The following is a 19,468-nucleotide window of genomic DNA, read 5'->3' on the forward strand; positions in this document are numbered from 1 at the left end:
AAATTGCACCAGTATTATTAAGTTGTGTTCCCTTACTAATATTAAAATTACGTAAATTCTATTATTGAGAAAATTAGTGATCTAAACTCAAAATGCTATTTTTGCATCTGAGATATTTGGCATTTAATGCATAATGACAATATACAACTTGAATAACAGCAGTGATCTGCAACAAGGATGATGGATCAGGAAAAAATGTTAAATTTCACAAGTATCAGAATTATACAAGCATTTCAGAACTCCTTTCCAAAGTGCATTCTTTAGTATTACTTTATATAATGAAGCAGAATGAATATATTTAACAGGACCTGTAGTAATTAAAATTAAATTTCACTCTTCATATAATACAACACAAATTAGACAACTCTTCAACTCAGTGACAAAATAAATAAACATTTGGTATACAATTTGCGTTTAATAAGATTTTTCAATTTTATAATTATGTATTGGACATGGTACCATACATGTAACTAAATTATCTACATGAAGCAAAAATCATACACGCCTATCCTTCATGCACAGATTCTTCCCCCATGCCAATACTTTACTAATCCACATTCTATGCAAATGCTGTTTAAATTTACAAAAAAACCTTAAATAAACCCTGGGAGCTTAATATATGCTCAGTCAACATTTGAGCTGAGCTTTATGTCAAATTTTGACCAAAAAAAGTGAAAATATATCAAAGCTACCTAATCAAACCAACATAGAAAGGTATGCAAACGTTACCAGTAGTTATTGTCTACTCAGTCAGTTTTTCTATATTTTTAAAGAATAAAAGATCACATTGATAACTTTAAAAAAAAATCAAATTTAACTCATAATGACAATAATATTATGAAGAGTCATATCAAATGCATTGCTCATTTGTGATTATATTCTTTTAAGTTAAAAAAATGCTCTGCTAGTATTCTCAATATAAAATAATTGCATGAAATGGTGACTGCTGGTGTATCCACTTGATCAAATATCAAGACCAAGTTCAAAAGCCCTATTGCAACTAATTTATATCCAGTAGTTTTCCTTTTTTCTCCTTCTCAAAAACACACCGGCATGTAAACACCGCTCTACAATTTAGTAAGCATTAGTCCAACAGAACAATAAACTGCTGCAGTTTGCACTGCCCGAAATTCCGAAGCCACTTCTCAAATCACAGTATCTTTAAAAGAAAATCTGCTTGGCATCTGCTGGTGCTTGCTCCATCGGACAGTATGGGCATTTTAACCTATGAAGTAAACACATTGACAGTTCATTAGTAAAATCAGTTGAAGAAAATGTCAATCAAATTAACATGCAATAACCCAAAAAGCAAAAATTTGATCTCACAACCTCATTCATATTGTAACAAATTCACTCTGAAATGTAATATTGTTTATAGAGTAATATTTCATTTTCACACTAAACATTGAAAAATTTGGGGAACTGTGCACCATGGTTTATCATATGCATTGCCTTCCATCATATCTATGGCCCAAATTCAGTCAGGATCAAGGAATAGCAGTAAGCAATGCTCTCATCTATTGACTTAGTCAGTGCTCTACAAAATTTTGATCTTGCTGCAAAAGACTGATTGCTTCAATGTTATTCCATTTCCAGAATAATGCTGAAAAATAGGATGCAATTTTAGCCCTTAGTCTCTAGTTTAATCCTATTACATGCTTAACAAAGCATAATACTCGATCATCAGAGCACAAAGCTGTCACTTAACATGAAATGAAACAAAGATTAAAGCAATCAAAGATCCTTTTCATTATTCATTTTGAGATCTGGAATCACTAGTAAAAGAAGTGTTATTGTCCATCCCCAATTGTTGTTAAATCAGAATCAGGTTTATTATCATCGGCATGTGACGATTTGTTAACTTAGCAGCAGCAGTTCAACGCAATTCATAATATAGAAGAGGGAAAAAATAATAATAAATAAGTAAATCAATTACAGTATACGTATATTGAATAGATTAAAAAACATGTAAAAAACAGAAATACTGTATATTAAAAAAGTGAGGTAGTGTCCAAGGGTTCAATGTCCATTTAGGAATCGTATGGCAGAGGGGTAGAAGTCGAGGACCCAATTGCAGGGGGAGGTACAGAGGCCCAGGTTCTGCAACTTCTCAATCAGGATTGTGGGAATGATGGTATTAAATGCTGAGCTATAGTCAATTAACAGCATCCTGACATAGATGTTTGTGTTGTCCAGGTGGTCTAAAGCTGTGGGAAGAGGCATTGAGATTGCATCTGCCATTGACCTATTATGGTGATAGGCAAACTGCAGTGGGTCCAGGTCCTTGCTGAGCATTTCATCACTACAGATGTGAGTGCTACCGGGTGATAATCATTAAGGCAGCTCACATTATTCGTAAGCACTGGTATAATTGTTGCCTTTTTGAAGTGGGAACTTCTGCCTGTAGCAGCGAGAGGCTGAAATTGTCCTTGAATATTCCTGCTAGTTGGTTGGCACAGGTTTTCAGAGCGTTACCAGCTACTCCCATCAGGACATTCCATCTTGCGAGGGTTCACTCTCTTTAAAAACAGCCTAACATCGGCCTCTGAGAGAGATCACAGGGCAGTGAGATGCATTCTTGAACCATTGTAGCTCTTCTGAAGGTCATCTCTCAGTGCTTCTGGGTAGAGTTACAGGATTTAGACCCAATGGCATTTTCATTCCAATGTCCACATAATGGTGGAGGAACTTGCAGGTCAGACAGCCTCTAGCATTTTGTGTGTTCCCCAAAATTTTCAGCATATGCAAAATATTGTGTCTTCTTTTTGATGTCCCTTGATTTTACAAGAACACAAGAAAACAAGACAAGTAGACCAGTCCACCATTCAGAATGATCATGGTTGATTTATAAGTTGAAGAAGTCCTGACGAAGGACTTCTCCATGCTATCCATACTGATCATTTTATTACATCAGTGCATTGAGGTAGTACAAGGGAAAACAATAACAATGCAAAATAGAGTGTTATAGTTACAGAGAAAGTACATTGCAGGAAGATAATAAGGTGCAAGGCCATGATGAGATAGATTGTGAGGTCAAGAGTCCATGTTATCGTACTAGGGACCATTTAATAGCCTTATAACTGCGGAACAGAAGCTTCCTTGGAGCCTGTCAGTATATGTTTTTAGTTTTTGTATCTTCTGCCTGAAGGGAGGGAAGAAGAGGGAGAATGTATGGGTTGGGTTATTAGATCTTTGTTTCTGTTGGCTGCTTTACCAAGACAGCAAGAAACTCACAGAGGGGAGAACAGTTTCCATGATGCGCTGAGCTGCGTCTGCCTTTCTGGAGTCTTCTTTTGTTCATTTTCTATCTCTCTCACTAACAACTCCCATGAAACCATAGATTGTTACAATACATCATGGTGGCCTGTCCTAAGCTCAGACACAGACTTTTTGTCTCGTCTATTCCTTCCACATCCATACTTCAATTAGTTTTGTCACTTTCTCAGATCTGATGAAGGGTCTATGATCTAAAATATTACCTCATTCTCTTTTTGCATATATCTGCATCTTGGTTTATCCTGGTTTATTTTAAGAGTTTTTAAAGAGTTTTAAGAGTTATTTTCCTGGGAGCAGGATTTAAATATCACCTTATCCGAGGAGAGCTGGGACTCAGTTCTCAAGTCGGTTAACTCAACCTCTCTTGGTGCTCGCCATTGTCTCTTACAGTTTAAGATTGTTCATAGAGCCCATATGTCTAAATCTAAACTATCTCGATTCTACCCTGGCATTAGTCCGCTCTGTGATAAATGCAAGAGGGGCGTGGCCTCTCTCATCCATATGTACTGGCTCTGTCCTAGCTTGGAGAAATTCTGGAAAGATGTCTTCACTACACTATCGGGTATTCTGAATCAGCACCTAGAACCTAACCCCTTAATTGCTCTGTTTGGTTTTTGGGGCGAGACAGATTTATGTCTGGGTCCGACCAAATGCCGAATACTATCCTTTGCCTCTCTCCTGGCGAGACGCTTGATCCTCCTTAGATGGAGAGATGTTGCCCCGCCCACTCATGCGCAATGGCTTAACGACATTATGGCCTGCTTGGACCTCGAAAAAATTCATTATTCAGTTCTCAATTCGGATTTAAAGTTCCATAAGGTCTGGGGGCTTTTTATCGAGTACTTTCATAACCTTCCTCTTGACTAGGGTTTTTTTTCTTTTCGGTCCCTTGCTTTCAGCTCCCTTTTTTTTTTCTGGTAGTAGGCATTATTATCCTCTGTTGCTAAGTGTATTCACAGTCTGGGAGTTTGACTGTCCGGACTTATACTCTCTATATTGTGTGGTGGTTGGTCTGGAATTGTTGTTTTTTTTTCTTGTGTTGTGGGGTTTGGGGAGGACACTAAGCTCACTTGTCTTTAGTTTAGGTGCTTTTTTGTTAAATTCTCTTCCTTTGTAGCATATTGTTATTGTATGCTTAACCTTGCTCTGTATTAATGCTCCTCACTGGGATTTGGGGTTTTTAATTTTGTAAAATGTTTTGAAAAACTAATAAAAAAAAGTTATTTTAAGAGTTAACTCAAATTTTTATGAAAAATAATTTATCAACATGTATGGTCTACAATTTTCCCTTAATTTCTTCCTTTTCCTTCTTGACCACGCAGTCTAACACAGTTGACTATTACATCCCCTGCAACTTCTCTACACCATCATTCTTCTTAGATGCCTGCTGGTTCCATTTTTGTCTATATAGTCACAGCCAGAGTAATACCTACAATGACCTTTCCTCCTATTACATGCTGCCACCTATCTGATATCAATTGAAAACACAATATACATTTTCACAAAACAACATGGCATCAGACCTCAATCTCTAGACTGTGTGGTTAGGCAATAGATACAAACTCCTTTAAGAGAGCACTGGGACAAACTCCATCCCAATACCTTGATCCCTTGTATAAAAGTGAACAGTCTCTACATGACCTTGGTACCATATATCTGAATATGAGCCAAATGGTTGACCATGCAATCACTAAACTAGCCCATTTCTATCTCTGTACCATCTAAGCCCTCATTCATGCTTTTGTTACCTCTAGCCTTTGATCATCTGAGCAAAAGAATTTACATAGAAACATAGAAAGCCTACTGCACAATACAGGCCCTTCAGCCCACAAAGTTGTGTCAAACATGTCCCTACCTTGGAAATTACTAGGCTTACCTATAGCCCTCTATTTTACAAAGCTCCATGTAGCTATCTAAAAGTCTCTTAAAAGACTCTGTGGTATCTTCTACGCACTCACCACCCTCTGAGTAAAAAACTTACCCCTGACATCTCTTCTATACCTAATCCCCAGTACCTTAAACCTGTGTCCTCGTGGCAACCATTTCAGCCCTGGGAAAAAGCCTGGGAAAATGTTGTGTGGGACTATCCACACGATCAATGCCTCTCAACATCTTATACATCTCTATCAGATCACCTCTCATCCTCCTTCACTCTAAGGAGAAAAGGCCGAGTTCACTCAATCTATTCTCATAAGGCATGCTCCCCAATCCAGACAACATCCTTGTAAATCTCCTCTGCACCCTTTCTATGGCTCCCACATCCTTACTGTAGTGAGGCGACCAGAACTGAGCACAGTACTCCAAGTGGGGTCTGACCAGGGTCCTATATAACTGCAACATTACCTCTCGGCTCCTAAATTCAATTCCATGATTTATGAAGATAAAGACCTAAACCGAACACAAAGCTCATTTCTTCTAGGCAGGAATACCTTCTATGCATTTCTAAAATGATCTACAGCAGCAAAAAAATTGGAGAGTTTCCACTAACCCTGGCTCATCAAAATTCTCCAACTCCACTCCAAGGCCAACATCTGCAGCAATGAAGCCCTAATTTCACTCAGTTGGCTCCAGAGCATAGGCTGCATTGCTTGTATCCCCATCATCAGACTTTAGAAAAGACACTATTTCAAGCTCCACAATATTACAAGATAGACCTGGAAACTATTCAAGGATACACAGAGAACCTCTTAGAGGCAGAAAAGTTGTTTCCACCGGTAAATGAAACTAGAACTAGGGGACATAGTACCAAGCTTCAGAGGAGTAGACATTGGCTGAAGATGAGCAGGAACATCTATTTTCAGAGTGCAGTGAATATATGGAATTCTTTGCCCAGGGAAGCAATAGAGTCCACCTCATTAAGTATATTTAAAATACAGTTGGGTAGATTTTTGCATAATAGGGATATTAAGGGTTACGGGAAAAAGGAAGGTAAAGCTGATTAGTCCCAATCTAATTGACTGGTAAAGCAGGCTTGATGGGTCAGATGGCCAAATCCTGCTCCTATTTCTTATAAGGTAAACCTCTCCAAATACTGCAACTTCAGATGCAGGGTCATCACCTGAAATATAGACTGCCAGTTCACCTTCATGGATGCTGCTCAACTAGCTGAGTTCCTCCAGCAATTTGCTTTTTGCACAACACTCTAGCATCTGCAGTCTCTTGTCACCAGTATAATAACTATGATAACATATGGAAAGCCTCAGACCATAAGCATACAAAACACAGGAGTAGAATTAGTGCATTTAGCCATCGAGTCTAATCTGCCACTCTATCATAGCTAATTTATTATCCATCTCAACCCCATACTCCTGCTTTCTCTCACACCCTGACTAATCATGAACTAATCAACCACCGCTCTAAATATACCCAATGACTTGGTCTCCACAGGCGTCTGTGGCAATGAATTCCATAGATCATTACCTTCTGGCTAAAGAAATTCCTTCTCATCTCTGGTCTAAATGGACATCTCTCTATTCTGAGGCTGTGCCCTCTAGTCCAAGACTCCCTCACTATAGGAAACGCCCTCTCCAGATCCACTCTAAGCCTTTCAATATTCAATAGGTTTCAATGAGATCCGCCCCATCCCGCTCAGTCTTCTAAACTCAATAATCAATATATACACAACCTTGAGATTTGTCTTTTTGCAGGCAGCCAAAACAAACAATAGAACCCATTTTTTTAAAAACTCACAACAAAGACAGTCAAACACCAAATGTGCGAAAAAAGAACAAATTGCTCAAACAATAAAGAAGGTAAACAAATAACATTAGTCACAAGAGTCCCCAAAAATTAGCTCACATCCACGGAGCCTGATAGTGATGAGATGAGTGAAGCCAGTCCAGAAGCCCAAAGGCTGCAGGCCACATCTGCAGAGTTAGTTCAGCACTGAAGCAAGTAAACCTCATGGAGTAGTGAGCTAAACACCAGTTCATCCCTCCCTCTCAGCCTTGATGCTTTTATCAAATCGGAAAATTATTACAAATAGTATACAAAATATGAACTGCAGAGTCCCTGAAAGTGAGTCCAGAGCTATAGAGCCCTTTCAGCGCTAAGGTGAGTGAAGCCTGTCCGGGAGCCCAATGGCTGCAGGGCAACAACTGTTCCCAAATCTAGTATTGTGGGATCCCAGACTCCTGTGTCTCCCATTGATGGTAGTAGTGAGCAGAGAGGGAGACCGATCAAACATAGGCAGACAGCACTGAACACCTGTTCTTTTTCCACTTTCATCCTCGATGATTTTAATCATGCCTGATGCTTTAATCGACACGAAGTAATAGAGCTGACCACTGGTTGTCTTCCACCAACAGGCCTCAACACAGCGTGTATCCCCAGCGTCCGTACCTACATCCTCGAAAGTCTAGTTTACCAAATTTCCCAGTTTCAATTAGATTACCCCCACCCATTCTTCTAAATTCCAGCAAGTGCAGGCTAGGAACCATCAAGAGCAACTCACACATTAACCCTTTCATTTCCAGAATTATTCTTGTGAACCTCCTTTAATGCCAGCACATCTCTTCTTAGATAAGAGGCCCAAAACAGCTCACAATACTCCAAGTGCAGTCTGACCAATCCCTTAAAAAGCATCAGTATTACATCTTTGTGTTTAATATTCTACTCCTCTCTTGCATTTACTTTCTTTTCCACCAATTCAACCTGCAATTTATCCTTTTAGAAATCCTGCGAGAGAACTCCCAAGTCCCTTTGCACTTCTGGGTTTTTTGAATTTTTTCCCCATTTAGAAAATAGTCTATGCCTTTATTCCTCTACCAAAGTGCATGATCATACACTCTCCTATATTCCCATCTGCTACTTCTTTGCACATTCTCCCAATCTGTACAAGTCATTCTGCTTCCTTAACACTATCTGCCCCTCCACCTATCTTTGCATCATCTGCAAACTTGGCCACAAAGCCATAAATTCCGTCACCAAAATCATTGACATACAACTTGAAAAGAAATGGTCCCAACACCGAACCCTGCGGAAAGGCGTCCTGTATTTCTACACTCTGCCTCCTGCTAGTCAGCCAATCTTCTGTCCATGCTAATATTTTTCCTGAATACAAGAAAATCTGTGGATGCTGGAAATGCAAAGCAACACACATACAAAATGCTGTAAGAACTAGCTGGTCAGGCAGCATCCATGGAAAAGAGTAAACAGTCAATATTTCAGGCTAAGACCCTTCTTCAGAACTCCTGAAAAAGGCCTGAAATGTCAACTGTTTACTCTTCCATCAAAGCTGCCTGATCTGCTGAGTTGTTCTAACATTTTTTCTATGTTGCTAGTATTTTTCCTGTAATACTGTGGGCTCTTATCTTGTTAAATAGCCTCATGTGTGGCACTTCGTTAAAGACCTTCTGCAAATGCACATAAACAATATCCACTGACTTTCCTTGTCTATCTGCCTGCTATTTCAAAGCATTCCAACAGATCTGTCATCCAAGATTTCCCCTTAAGGAAACCATGCCGACTTTGGCCTATTCTATTATGTGCCTTCAAGTACCCTGAAATCTCATACTTGAAAGTGACTTTTGCATTTTTTCACTCTTCTGGACCCATTCAAGAATCAAGTGATTCTTGAAGATCATTAGAAATGCCTCCGCGATCTCTTGAACTACCTCTTTCAGAACCCTAGGGTGTAGTCCATCTGGTCCAGGGTGACATCTACATTTGTATCTTCAGACCTTTCAGCTTCCCAAGCACCTTCTCATTAATAATAGCAACTACACTCACTACTGCACCCTGACACTCTTGAATTTCTGGTATACTGCTAATGTCTTCCACAGCTATGCAAAATACTAAAGTTCTTCCACCATTTCTCTGTCCCACATTACTAACACTCCTGTCATTTTCCAGCAGTCCGAAGCAACACATATAATGCACTACTTTCCAAAGGACCCACCCTCTCAATAGCTGAGATCCCATATTGGTGATAAAACTCACATCATTAATCCTGTAGAAATGGGTCAGAAGAAACAGAAAACCTACAGTACAATACAGGCCCTTCAGCCCACAAAGCTGTGCTGAACATGTCCTTACCTTAGAAATTACATAGGGTTACCCATAGCCCTCCGTTTTTCTGAGCTCCATATATCTGTCCAGGAGTCTCTTAAAAGGCCCTATCATATCCCGCCTCCACCACCGACGCCGGCAGCCCATTCCACACACTCACCACTCTGCGTTAAAAAAAACTTACCCCTGACATCTCCTTTGTAGATAGATAGATAGATAGATACTTTATTCATCCCCATGGGGAAATTCAACTTTTTTTTTCCAATGTCCCATACACTTGTTGTAGCAAAACTAATTACATACAATACTTAACTCAGTAAAAAATATGATATGCATCTAAATCACTATCTCAAAAAGCATTAATAATAGCTTTTAAAAAGTTCTTAAGTCCTGGCGGTTGAATTGTAAAGCCTAATGGCATTGGGGAGTATTGACTTCTTCATCCTGTCTGAGGAGCATTGCATCGATAGTAACCTGTCGCTGAAACTGCTTCTCTGTCTCTGGATGGTGCTATGTAGAGGATGTTCAGAGTTTTCCATAATTGACCGTAGCCTACTCAGCGCCCTTCGCTCAGCTACCGATGTTACCTACTTCCAAACACCTTAAAACTGTGCCCTCTTGTGCAGACCATTTCAGCCCTGACTATCCACACGATCAATGCCTCTCATCTTATACACCTCTGTCAGGTCACCTCTCATCTTCCGTCACTCCAAGGAAGAAAGGCTGTGTTCACTCAACCTATTCTCATAAGGCATGCTCCCCAATCCAGGCAACATCCTTGTAAATCTCCTCTGCACCCATTCTATGGTTTCCACATACTTCCTATAGTGAGGTGACCAGAACTGAGCACAGTACTCCAGTGGAGTCTGACCAGGGTCCTATATAGCTGCAACATTACCTCTTGGCTCCTCAATCCCATGGTCGATAAAGGCCAATGCACCATATGCTCTCTTAACCACAATATTAACATTCTTCTGGCACCCTTACACGTTTTTATATATTTAGCAATTCAGTGCAAAGTAGGCCCTTCAAGCCATGCCACCCCAGCAACCACTGACAAACCAATTAATCCTAACCTAAACAGTGACAATTTACAATGACCAGTTAACCTACCCAGTACATCTTTGGACTGTGGGAGGAAACCCGATGATCCGGAGAAAACCCACACATTTCATGTGGAGGCTACACAGAGACTCCTTATAGAACTGTGCCTGAATTGAACTCTGGAGCGCTGAGCTAAAATAGTGTGGCACTAACTAATAAGCTACTATGGTGTACATCTAACCTCAATAAAATTCTATCTAAAATGCTTCTTCCAGTATTGAAAACTGCATTTAAGTTACAGTCATTCATCAAATCTGAGCTTAATGGTCTTCCTAAGGTCCTGGTTAAATTTCAAGTTTTTAAAAACTTTTAAACATTTCTTTCAAATTATTCTATGGCCTTATCTTCTCCAGCTCTACAACCTCCGAAATTTCTGCACTCCAACTCTAGACTCAAGATCATTCCCAAATTTAATTACTCCATTGTTGGTGGAAGAACCTTTCGATGTTAAACTTTCCTTCCAAAATGTGTTGCTATCCATGTCCTTCTTTAAGAATACCCTTAAAATCAAGTTTGCAATCAATGCACTAATATCTTCAAGTGAGGTTCATTATTTAAAAAAACATCTTTGAAAGCTTTACCATTTTAAATGTTGTTACATTAATTAATGCAAGTTATTGCTAGAACACAATGTAAGTTTCCTCACAGAATTGCTATTCTTTCTGCTGTTCTTGAGATGACTATAAACAATTACCTGTCCAACGTCAGAACCAAAAAATAGTCAACTGATAAGATGGAGGAAGCCGCAACTAACATGCAAATATTCCAAAGTGGAGAAATATAAATTGCACATAAATGTTTAAAAAAATTAATAGGTATCAATAGCATGAATACAAATATTTCTCCAGTGTGGGATTCACATCTGATCTTAACTTTGCAGCTAGGCCATTTAGTAAAATCAGGATTTTCTATTTTCCAGAAAAATCAAACTTTCAACCAAATGTCTGAGAAGGCTTGATTACAGATTTTTTTAAAACTTGTGTTTAATATAGTTTTGTTCAATAAAATTATTAAACATTATAAATTAACCCAGATAAACAGAGATAATCAAAATAAGGGACTTTAAATGCTTCACTCCTTTACAGCAGAGATGCCTTGATAACAATTTGTTTTGGGTGTCCAGCGAATTGTCAGGATGGAGGTCCCAGGACTGGACTCATCTATTCCAGCAGACGCAGGAGGAAAGCAATCAGCATAACCAGAGACATCACACACCCCGGCCACTCCTTGTTTGACCCGCTGCCGTCCAGCAAAAGGTTCAAGACATTAAAAGCCAGAACAAATAGATTAAGGAACAGCTCCTACCCCAGAGCTGTGGCCTCCATCACACCACTCCCACAGAACAATGACTGAAACTGTGAGCATACACATGCACACACAAGGACTTAAATACTTGCACTAACGGACTTTGTGCATTACTGTGATATTCTGGTGCTACTGCAACTTATTTTCTGCTACTTATCTATTTAATACTGTTTTTCTATTACTGTGCAAACACGAGGAAATCTGCAGATGCTGGAAATACAAACAACACACACAAAATGCTGGTGGAACACAGCAGGCCAGGCAGCATCTATAGTCATTCGTCCAGGTCAGGACGAAGGGTCTCGGCCCAAAACGTCGACAGTGCTTCTCCTATAGATGCTGCCTGGCCTGCTGTGTTCCACCAGCATTTTGTGTGTGTTGTTTCTATTACTGTCTTGTTTTTATCTACCGCTTTATTTAATTGTCTGAGAGGAAGCCAAACAGAGTTTCATTGTATCTATGACAATAAAGATCATTTATTCATTCATTCATTTTACTTTAAAGGTTAAACAAAACAGTTTAATGGGATTTCTACCAGCACTCACTTGCTTCCATTGATCATTTTGTTTAGAGCATCTCGGGAGATTATGTGGCCACATACAAGTTTCATTGGTGGATTGGATTCTGTAGTCTGTTGTCGAAGAATTGGGCAGGCAAATATTGAGTGATACCAACATTTTTTACCAAGGTCGACTTCAATCTATAATCAGAAACAGAAAAACCATTAACTAATATGACACTACACAAAAGAAAAAAATGTCAGAATAATTTAGAGTGTTTGGTAGGATAAAATGTAAAGCCACACACTGGGCAAACGTTCGAAGCAACCTTCATGCTAAACTGAGTGAACGGCACCTGAACTCTACTGGGGCACCGTTGTAGTGGCAACCTGTGGGGAAGGAAAACTTATCTGTGCAAGGGGTAAGGTATCACTTCCTCCCACAAGAACTCACTTGTCTCCTGAACTCAAGCTGAACCCTGCTGGGGCATGATTGCAGTGGCAACCTGAGGGTAAGAACCACCCCAAGAAGTATAACTGGGGGCAAACTCAACCACTCCACAACTTAAGAGGGGCTTCACCACCAGATCATGTTGTAAGCAGTGTTAGGGACAGGAAGAGAAACTAAGGAGCTCTGTAGTAGATACAAGGCACGTGAGCGCCAGGTTAGATAAAGTATTGTATTACTTAGATTCCCTCGAGTACCGAATAAAATGACAAGTGCACCCTCTTATTTCTCTTATCGATGTTCTCTGAAATAGCCCAGCAAGCAACTCCATTCTAAGGAAAAAAGGGAATGGAAAATAGATCCAGACTTGCCAGTGACATACGCATCCCATGAATGGATAAATATAAGAAACAATAAAAGTAAATAAGAGAAAATCACCAGAGTAATTGGGAGCATGGAGGGGCGGAGGGGATGTGAGGAGTGGGCATGATCAAAGAAAATGTTAAGATAATATTTGAAAACAGGATTAAAAGGGGTCACATTATCAGGAAACTCTCCTTGTTTCTGGATATCATTTTGGCATTTGACACTAAAGTCAAAGACTTATGATGAAATGATTATTTGTTAAAAGCTTGTGTATATCATGGGTTTACACACAAAGTAAAAACAAATATTAGGTGTACTTACTGGCAACTCATCTTTCTGGTTCCATACTCCAGTACACTGTCTCTGCTCAATGACTGCCTTAATGTTTATGAGAGCTGGCAAAGCAATACACCCTGCTGAAAAACTAAATAAATGATTTTTAAAAGATAAGGATACAATTTAATACAAACATTTAAAATGTACAGTTTACCTTGTTCATTACCGCTGAAAAAAGCGCATATCATTGATAAATTCAATAGTGAATTCAGAAGCAACTTCTTTATATGAGAGTGGATAAAATATAATAATACTTCTCAGGACAAATTAGTTGTGAGAGAATCTGAATTAATGACACAACCCTCAAGTAAATAGAAGTATTTGGGGTCCAGGTTCTGAAAGTAGGTAGATAAAGTTTGCATTTCCAACATTACAAGCTTTACTAATCATAAGACATGGAACAACAAATATTGAAAATACATTTAAAACAAGTTTTATATGGATGTTACTGAAAATTTCACACATATGAACTAATTCATTTTTTGAGCATTAACATCAATCTGCATTTAGTGGATAATCCAGTCAGACTCAATCTAGGAGTCAAAAAGCCAAGAACTGCAGGTGCTGGAAATCTGAAATGAAAACAGAAAATGGTGGAAATACTCGATAGATCAGGTAGCATACATGGAGAAACAAACAGTATTTTTCAGCGGGCTGCAATAGGCGGTGCAAGGTTTAAAAAGAGCTGGGTTGCTTTTTATCTTGGCAGACTGCAAACAATACAAGGCCAATTTAAAAACAAGGAAGTGTAAGCAAAGTAGCCATTGTTGGTGTGGGGCAGTATTAGAGTATACGGCTTTGGCTCAAAAGTCTTAGGCAAGAGCAGGCTTGGAAAAGCACACGTGGAGGTTCTATGTAAGTTCTTACTAAGTTTTTTTTTCTGTTATTAGATACCAAGTTAGTGGAGAATGGGTTGGAGGTAATGGTATGCTCTTTGTGTGGTGTGTCGGAACTCCAGGAGACCACCAATCACCCTGAAATCCACATCTGCATAAAGTGCATCGAACTACACTTTGATGACCTTCACCTCATAAGGGAAAATAGGGAGGTGATAGATACAGAGAGGTGGTCACCCCTAAGTTGTAGGAGGCAGGTACCTGGATGACTGTCAGGAGAGGGAAAGGAAATTGGCAGCCAGTGCAGAGTACCCCTGTGGCCATTCCCCTCAATAGCAAGTATATCACTTTGGATATCAAACCATAACACATAGGAGCAGGATTAGGCCATTCAACCTATTGAGTCTGTTCCGCCATTCCATCATGGCTAATCTGGATCCCACTCAACCCCATATACCTGGCTTCTCGCCAAATCCTTTGATGCCCTGTCTGATCAGGAAACGATCAACTTCCACCTTAAATATACCCACAGACTTGGCTTCCACCGCAGTCTGTGGCAGAGCATTCCATAGATTCACTACTCTGAGTAAAAAAATTCCTCTTACTTCTGTTCTCAAACGTTGCCCCTCAATTTTGAGGCTGTGCCTTCAGGTTCCATAGGAAACATCCTCTCCATATCCACCATGTCTAGTCCTATCAATATTTGGGGTAGGTTTCAATGAGATCCCCTCGCATTCTTCTAAATTCCAGTGAGTAAAGCCCCCAAAGCATTATCTCCTTGCTTTTATAATCCCCTTGAATTCAATGCCAACATTGCATTTATCTACTTTACTGCATTCTCAACCTGTAAATTAATCTTCTGGGAGTCTTACACAAGGACTCACAAGTCTCTCTGCACCTCTGTTTGTATCTTCTCCCCATTTAGAGATAATAGTCCGCACTATTGTTCCTTTTACCAAAATGCATTATCGTACATTTCCCAACACTGCATTCCATCTGCCACTTTTTCGCCCTTTCTTCCAATTTGTCTAAAACCTGCTGCAATTGGATTGCTTCCTCAGCACCACCTATCTTTGTATCATCCACAAACTTTGCCACAAAGCCATCAATTCCATTATACAAATCACTGACAAACAACGTGAAAATTAGCAATCCCAATACTGACCACTAGTCACTTGCAGCCAAACAGAAAGGCCCCTTTTATTCCCACTCACTGTCTCCTGCCCGTCAGCCATTCCTCTAACCACGCCAGTATCTTTCCTGTAATGCCATAGGATTTTATCTTATTAAGCAGCCTCATGTGTGGCACCTTATCAAATGCCTTCTGAAAATCCAAGTAAATGACATCCACTGCCTCTCCTTTGTCTACCCTGCTTGTTACTTCCTTGAAGAACTCTTAACAGACTTGACAGGCAAGATTTCCCTTTACAGAAACCATGCTGACTTTGCCTTAATTTTTCATTAGTCTCCAAGTACCTCAAAACCTCATCCTTAATAATAGACTCCAACACTTTCCCAACCACTGAGGTTAGGCTAACTGCCTTATAATTTCCTTTCTTTTGCCTTCCTCCCTACTTAAAGAGTGAAGTGACATTTGCAATCTTCCAGTCTTCCAAGACCATACCAGAATCAAGACATTCTTGAAAGATCATGATCAATGCATCCATTATCTCTTCAGCAATGTCTCTCAGATCTCTGGGATGTTGTTCATCTGGTTCAGGAGACTTATCCGCTTAAGACCATACAGTTTGCCTAGCATTTTTTTCTCTGTAATAGCAATGGCACTGACTCCTGCTCCCTGACACTCACAGACCTCTCTCACACTGCTAGCGTCTTCCACAGTGAAGACTGATGCAAAGTACCCATTAAGTTCATCTGCCATTTCTTTGTCCCCATTACTGCCTCACCAGCATCAGCTTCCAGTGGTCCAACATCAACTCGCACTCCCCTTTTACTCTTCATATAACTGAAAAACTTTTAGTATCCTGCTTTATGCGATTGGCTAATTTGTCCTCATATTTCATCTTTTCCCTTCTTATAGCCTTTTGTTGGATTTTAAAAGCTTCCCAGCTTCCAACTTACTTTTGCTACCTTATGCGCCTTTTACTTGGCTTTTATGCAGTCTTTAACTTCCATTGTCAATCATGACTGCCGACTGTTGATATTGTTGGTTTCGGGTGGGGTGGTGGGGAGAAGACACCTACCAGAAGGAATCTGCAGCAACTGGGCGTCCAGCACTGCATCTGGCTCTGTGGTTCACAGGGGAAGGAGTGCAGTAGAGATAGGGGATTCCATAATTAAAGGAAGAACCATCTCTGCTGGGCTTTCCTAGTGATGAGCATAATGTGCTTGTTCACTTCAATAGTAGTCTCCAGAAATTTGAATGACTCAACCAGACAGCCTGAACATTAATTTCCAGGGAGGAGGGGGACAGGTAAGGGGTTGTCGGCAGCAGTCAATCCTCATTTCCACTGTCTTGATAACATTAATTACACATATACATGTAATGCCCTGGATCATATTTTTTACTGTTATGCTGTATGTATTTTATTTAGTGCTGTTCTATGCAAACTGCTAGTTTTCAGCTTATTTTTGGGTTATTGGTGAAGATAAGAGATGAGGAAACACGTCTGCCATCCAATTAGGATGGTCAAAGTGAAGGGGAGATTTCTCTGCTAAGAGACACCAAGGTTGGGCTTGGGTTTTTTTTTGGTTCGGGAGAGATGAAGGGAGAAGATGCTGAAGAGAAGAGGTTGTAGGATTCGACCCAGAGCGGGACCGTGATTCAAAGAATCCCAGGATGAGATCAATTAAGGATCAGTGATTTGGGGAAACCGTGAGCTCCAACTTGTGCACATTAGGCTGTTTCATTAAATTGGGCCCTTTTCTTTTTTTCATTCTTTTCTTTCCTAACCCTTTAGTCAAATTAAGAATTATAAAGTTAAATCTTTTAATTGTATGCAGTGTACTGTCTGATAGTTCATGGCACTCATTTGTAACAGGGTAATGAATTGCACAGCATCCACACAAACAGGGTTTTGGGGTGGGTTCGCCCTGCAACCACTGTTTGGTGGGGCCGGAGATTGTCTTCCCTAGACTTATGCAGCCAAGGAAACCTGAGTGTTTCATATACATTAATATATACACACATACATACATACATACATATATACATATACACATATAGACACACGTGCGCGCACACACACAAACACACACTTCTGAGGCTGACACTAGGAACCATCCAGGTCTCTGGGGTTCAGTTCCCGGTGGTGGTGGCCTGGTAGGGGTCTTGGGCTGGACCCCTCACGCTTACACTACAGCTGCCCACAGAAACCTTCAGATGAGAGTGACAAGAACAAGAAAAGTTATGCTGGCTCAGAGGTTGCTCAAATTAACAAGGTCCGTGCCAATGGCTGGGGAATCAGGAGCATCTGCTGAGAAACTGACTATCACAACAAACCATAAGGGTATGAGACAGGACAACATGGAATTAACGGAATGCTACTTTAACAGCAACCCAAGTGAAAGAGGATACATCAAGCACATTTAGGGACACTGGCAACAATGAAGACCATCGTCCACATGCACAGAAAAACAACTGGTTACCCAACAATCAAACGTTGTCAAGTCAAGTCGCTTTTTATTGTCATTACGACCATAAACTGCTGGTACAGTACACAGTAAAAATGAAACAACATTCCTCCAGGATCATGGTGCTACATGAAACAACACAAAACTACACAAGACTACGTGAGACAACTCAGGGCTACACTAGACAACGTAAAACAATACAAAACTACACTAGACTACAGACCTACACAGGACTACATAAAGTGCAGAAACCAGTGCACAATAATTAATAAACAAGACAATAGGCACAATTGAGGGCAAATTTCAATATAATAATAAATGATGTAGCTGTAAGTCTGGACTCTGGATATCGAGGAATCTGAAGGCTTGGGGGAAGAAATTGTTGCATAGTCTGGTCGTGAGAGCCTGAATGCTTCGGTACCTTTTGCCAGATGGTAGGAGGGAGAAGAATTTGTATGAGGGGTGTGTGGGTTCCTTCACAATGCTGTTAGCTTTGCGGGTGCAGCGTGTGGTGTAAATGTCTGTAATGGCAGGAACAGAGACCCCAATGATCTTCTCAGCTGACCTCACTATCCGCTGCAGGGTCTTGCGATCTGAGACGGTGCAATTCCCGAACCAGGCAGTGATGCAGCTGCTCGGGATGCTCTCGATACACCCTCTGTAGAATGTGGTGAGGATGGGGAGTGGGAGATGGACTTTTCTCAGCCTTCACAGAAAGCAGAGATGCTGCTGGGCTTTCTTGGCTATGGAGTTGGTGTTGAGGGACCCGGTGAGATTCTCCGCCAGGTGAACACCAAGCAATTTGGTGCTCTTAACGATCTCAACGGAGGAGCCGTCGATGTTCAGCGGAGAGTGGTCCCTCCATGCTCTCCTGAAGTCAACAATCGTCTCTTTTGTTTTGTTCACATTCAGAGACAAGTTGTTGGCTCTGCACCAGTCCGTTAGCCACTGCACCTCCTCTCTGTATGCTGACTCATCGTTCTTGCTGATGAGACCCACTACGGTCGTGTCATCGGCGAACTTGATGTGATTCAAGCTGTGTATTGCTGCACAGTCATGGGTCAGCAAAGTGAACAGCAGTGGACTGAGCACACAGCCTTGGGGGGGGGCCCCCAGTGTGATGGTGTTAGAGATGCTGTTCCCAATCTGGACTGACTGAGGTCTCCCAGTCAGGAAGTCTAGGATCCAGTTGCAGAGGGAGGTGTTCAGGCCCAGCAGTTTCAGCTTTCCAATCAGGTGCTGTGGAATGACTGTGTTGAATGATGAAATGAAGTCTATGAACAGCATTTGAACATATGTGTCTTTTTTTGTCCTGGTGGGTGAGGGCCAGGTGGAGGGTGGTGGCGATGGCGTCGTCTGTTGAGTGGTTGGGATGATACATGAATTGCAGGGGGTCCAGTGAAGGGGGTAGCGGGGTCTTGATGTGCCTCATGATGAGCCTCTTGAAACACTTCATGACAATGGATGTGAATGCAACGGGACAGTAGTCGTTGAGGCAGGACACTGAAGACTTCTTCGGCACAGGGACGATGGTGGCGGCCTTGAAGCATGTAAGAGGATTGCTATCACATCTTGAATTGGAAGACATACAATTACAATGCACCACATCAACATCACTGTAGAACCGAGCCGATCAGAAAAAATGATTTCAAACCCACCTCCACAACTCACAGATGGTGCAAAGATAATAGCATC

At 40.7% G+C, this 19,468-nt stretch overlaps 1 protein-coding gene across 3 annotated transcripts in view; it reads right to left on the bottom strand.

Moving 5' to 3' along the window:
* Positions 1–395: 395 nt before the first annotated feature.
* LOC140726180 (E3 ubiquitin-protein ligase RMND5A) overlaps positions 396–19,468 on the bottom strand; it is a 74,360-nt gene continuing 55,287 nt past the window's right edge. For 2 of the 3 annotated variants that reach the window (XM_073042192.1, XM_073042191.1), the window contains 3 exons: positions 13,329–13,431; positions 12,240–12,394; positions 396–1,225 (listed from right to left, as the gene is read on the bottom strand). In XM_073042192.1, the coding sequence (XP_072898293.1) occupies positions 1,162–1,225; positions 12,240–12,394; positions 13,329–13,431 (322 nt within the window). In that variant the 3' untranslated portion in view covers positions 396–1,161. Of the gene's footprint in view, positions 1,226–12,239; positions 12,395–13,328; positions 13,432–13,471; positions 13,916–19,468 lie in introns of those variants that run through there. The other variant, XM_073042193.1, reaches the window with a different exon arrangement.

Source organism: Hemitrygon akajei, chromosome 4 (assembly GCF_048418815.1).
Source record: "Hemitrygon akajei chromosome 4, sHemAka1.3, whole genome shotgun sequence".
Classification (NCBI taxonomy): Eukaryota; Metazoa; Chordata; class Chondrichthyes; order Myliobatiformes; family Dasyatidae; genus Hemitrygon; species Hemitrygon akajei.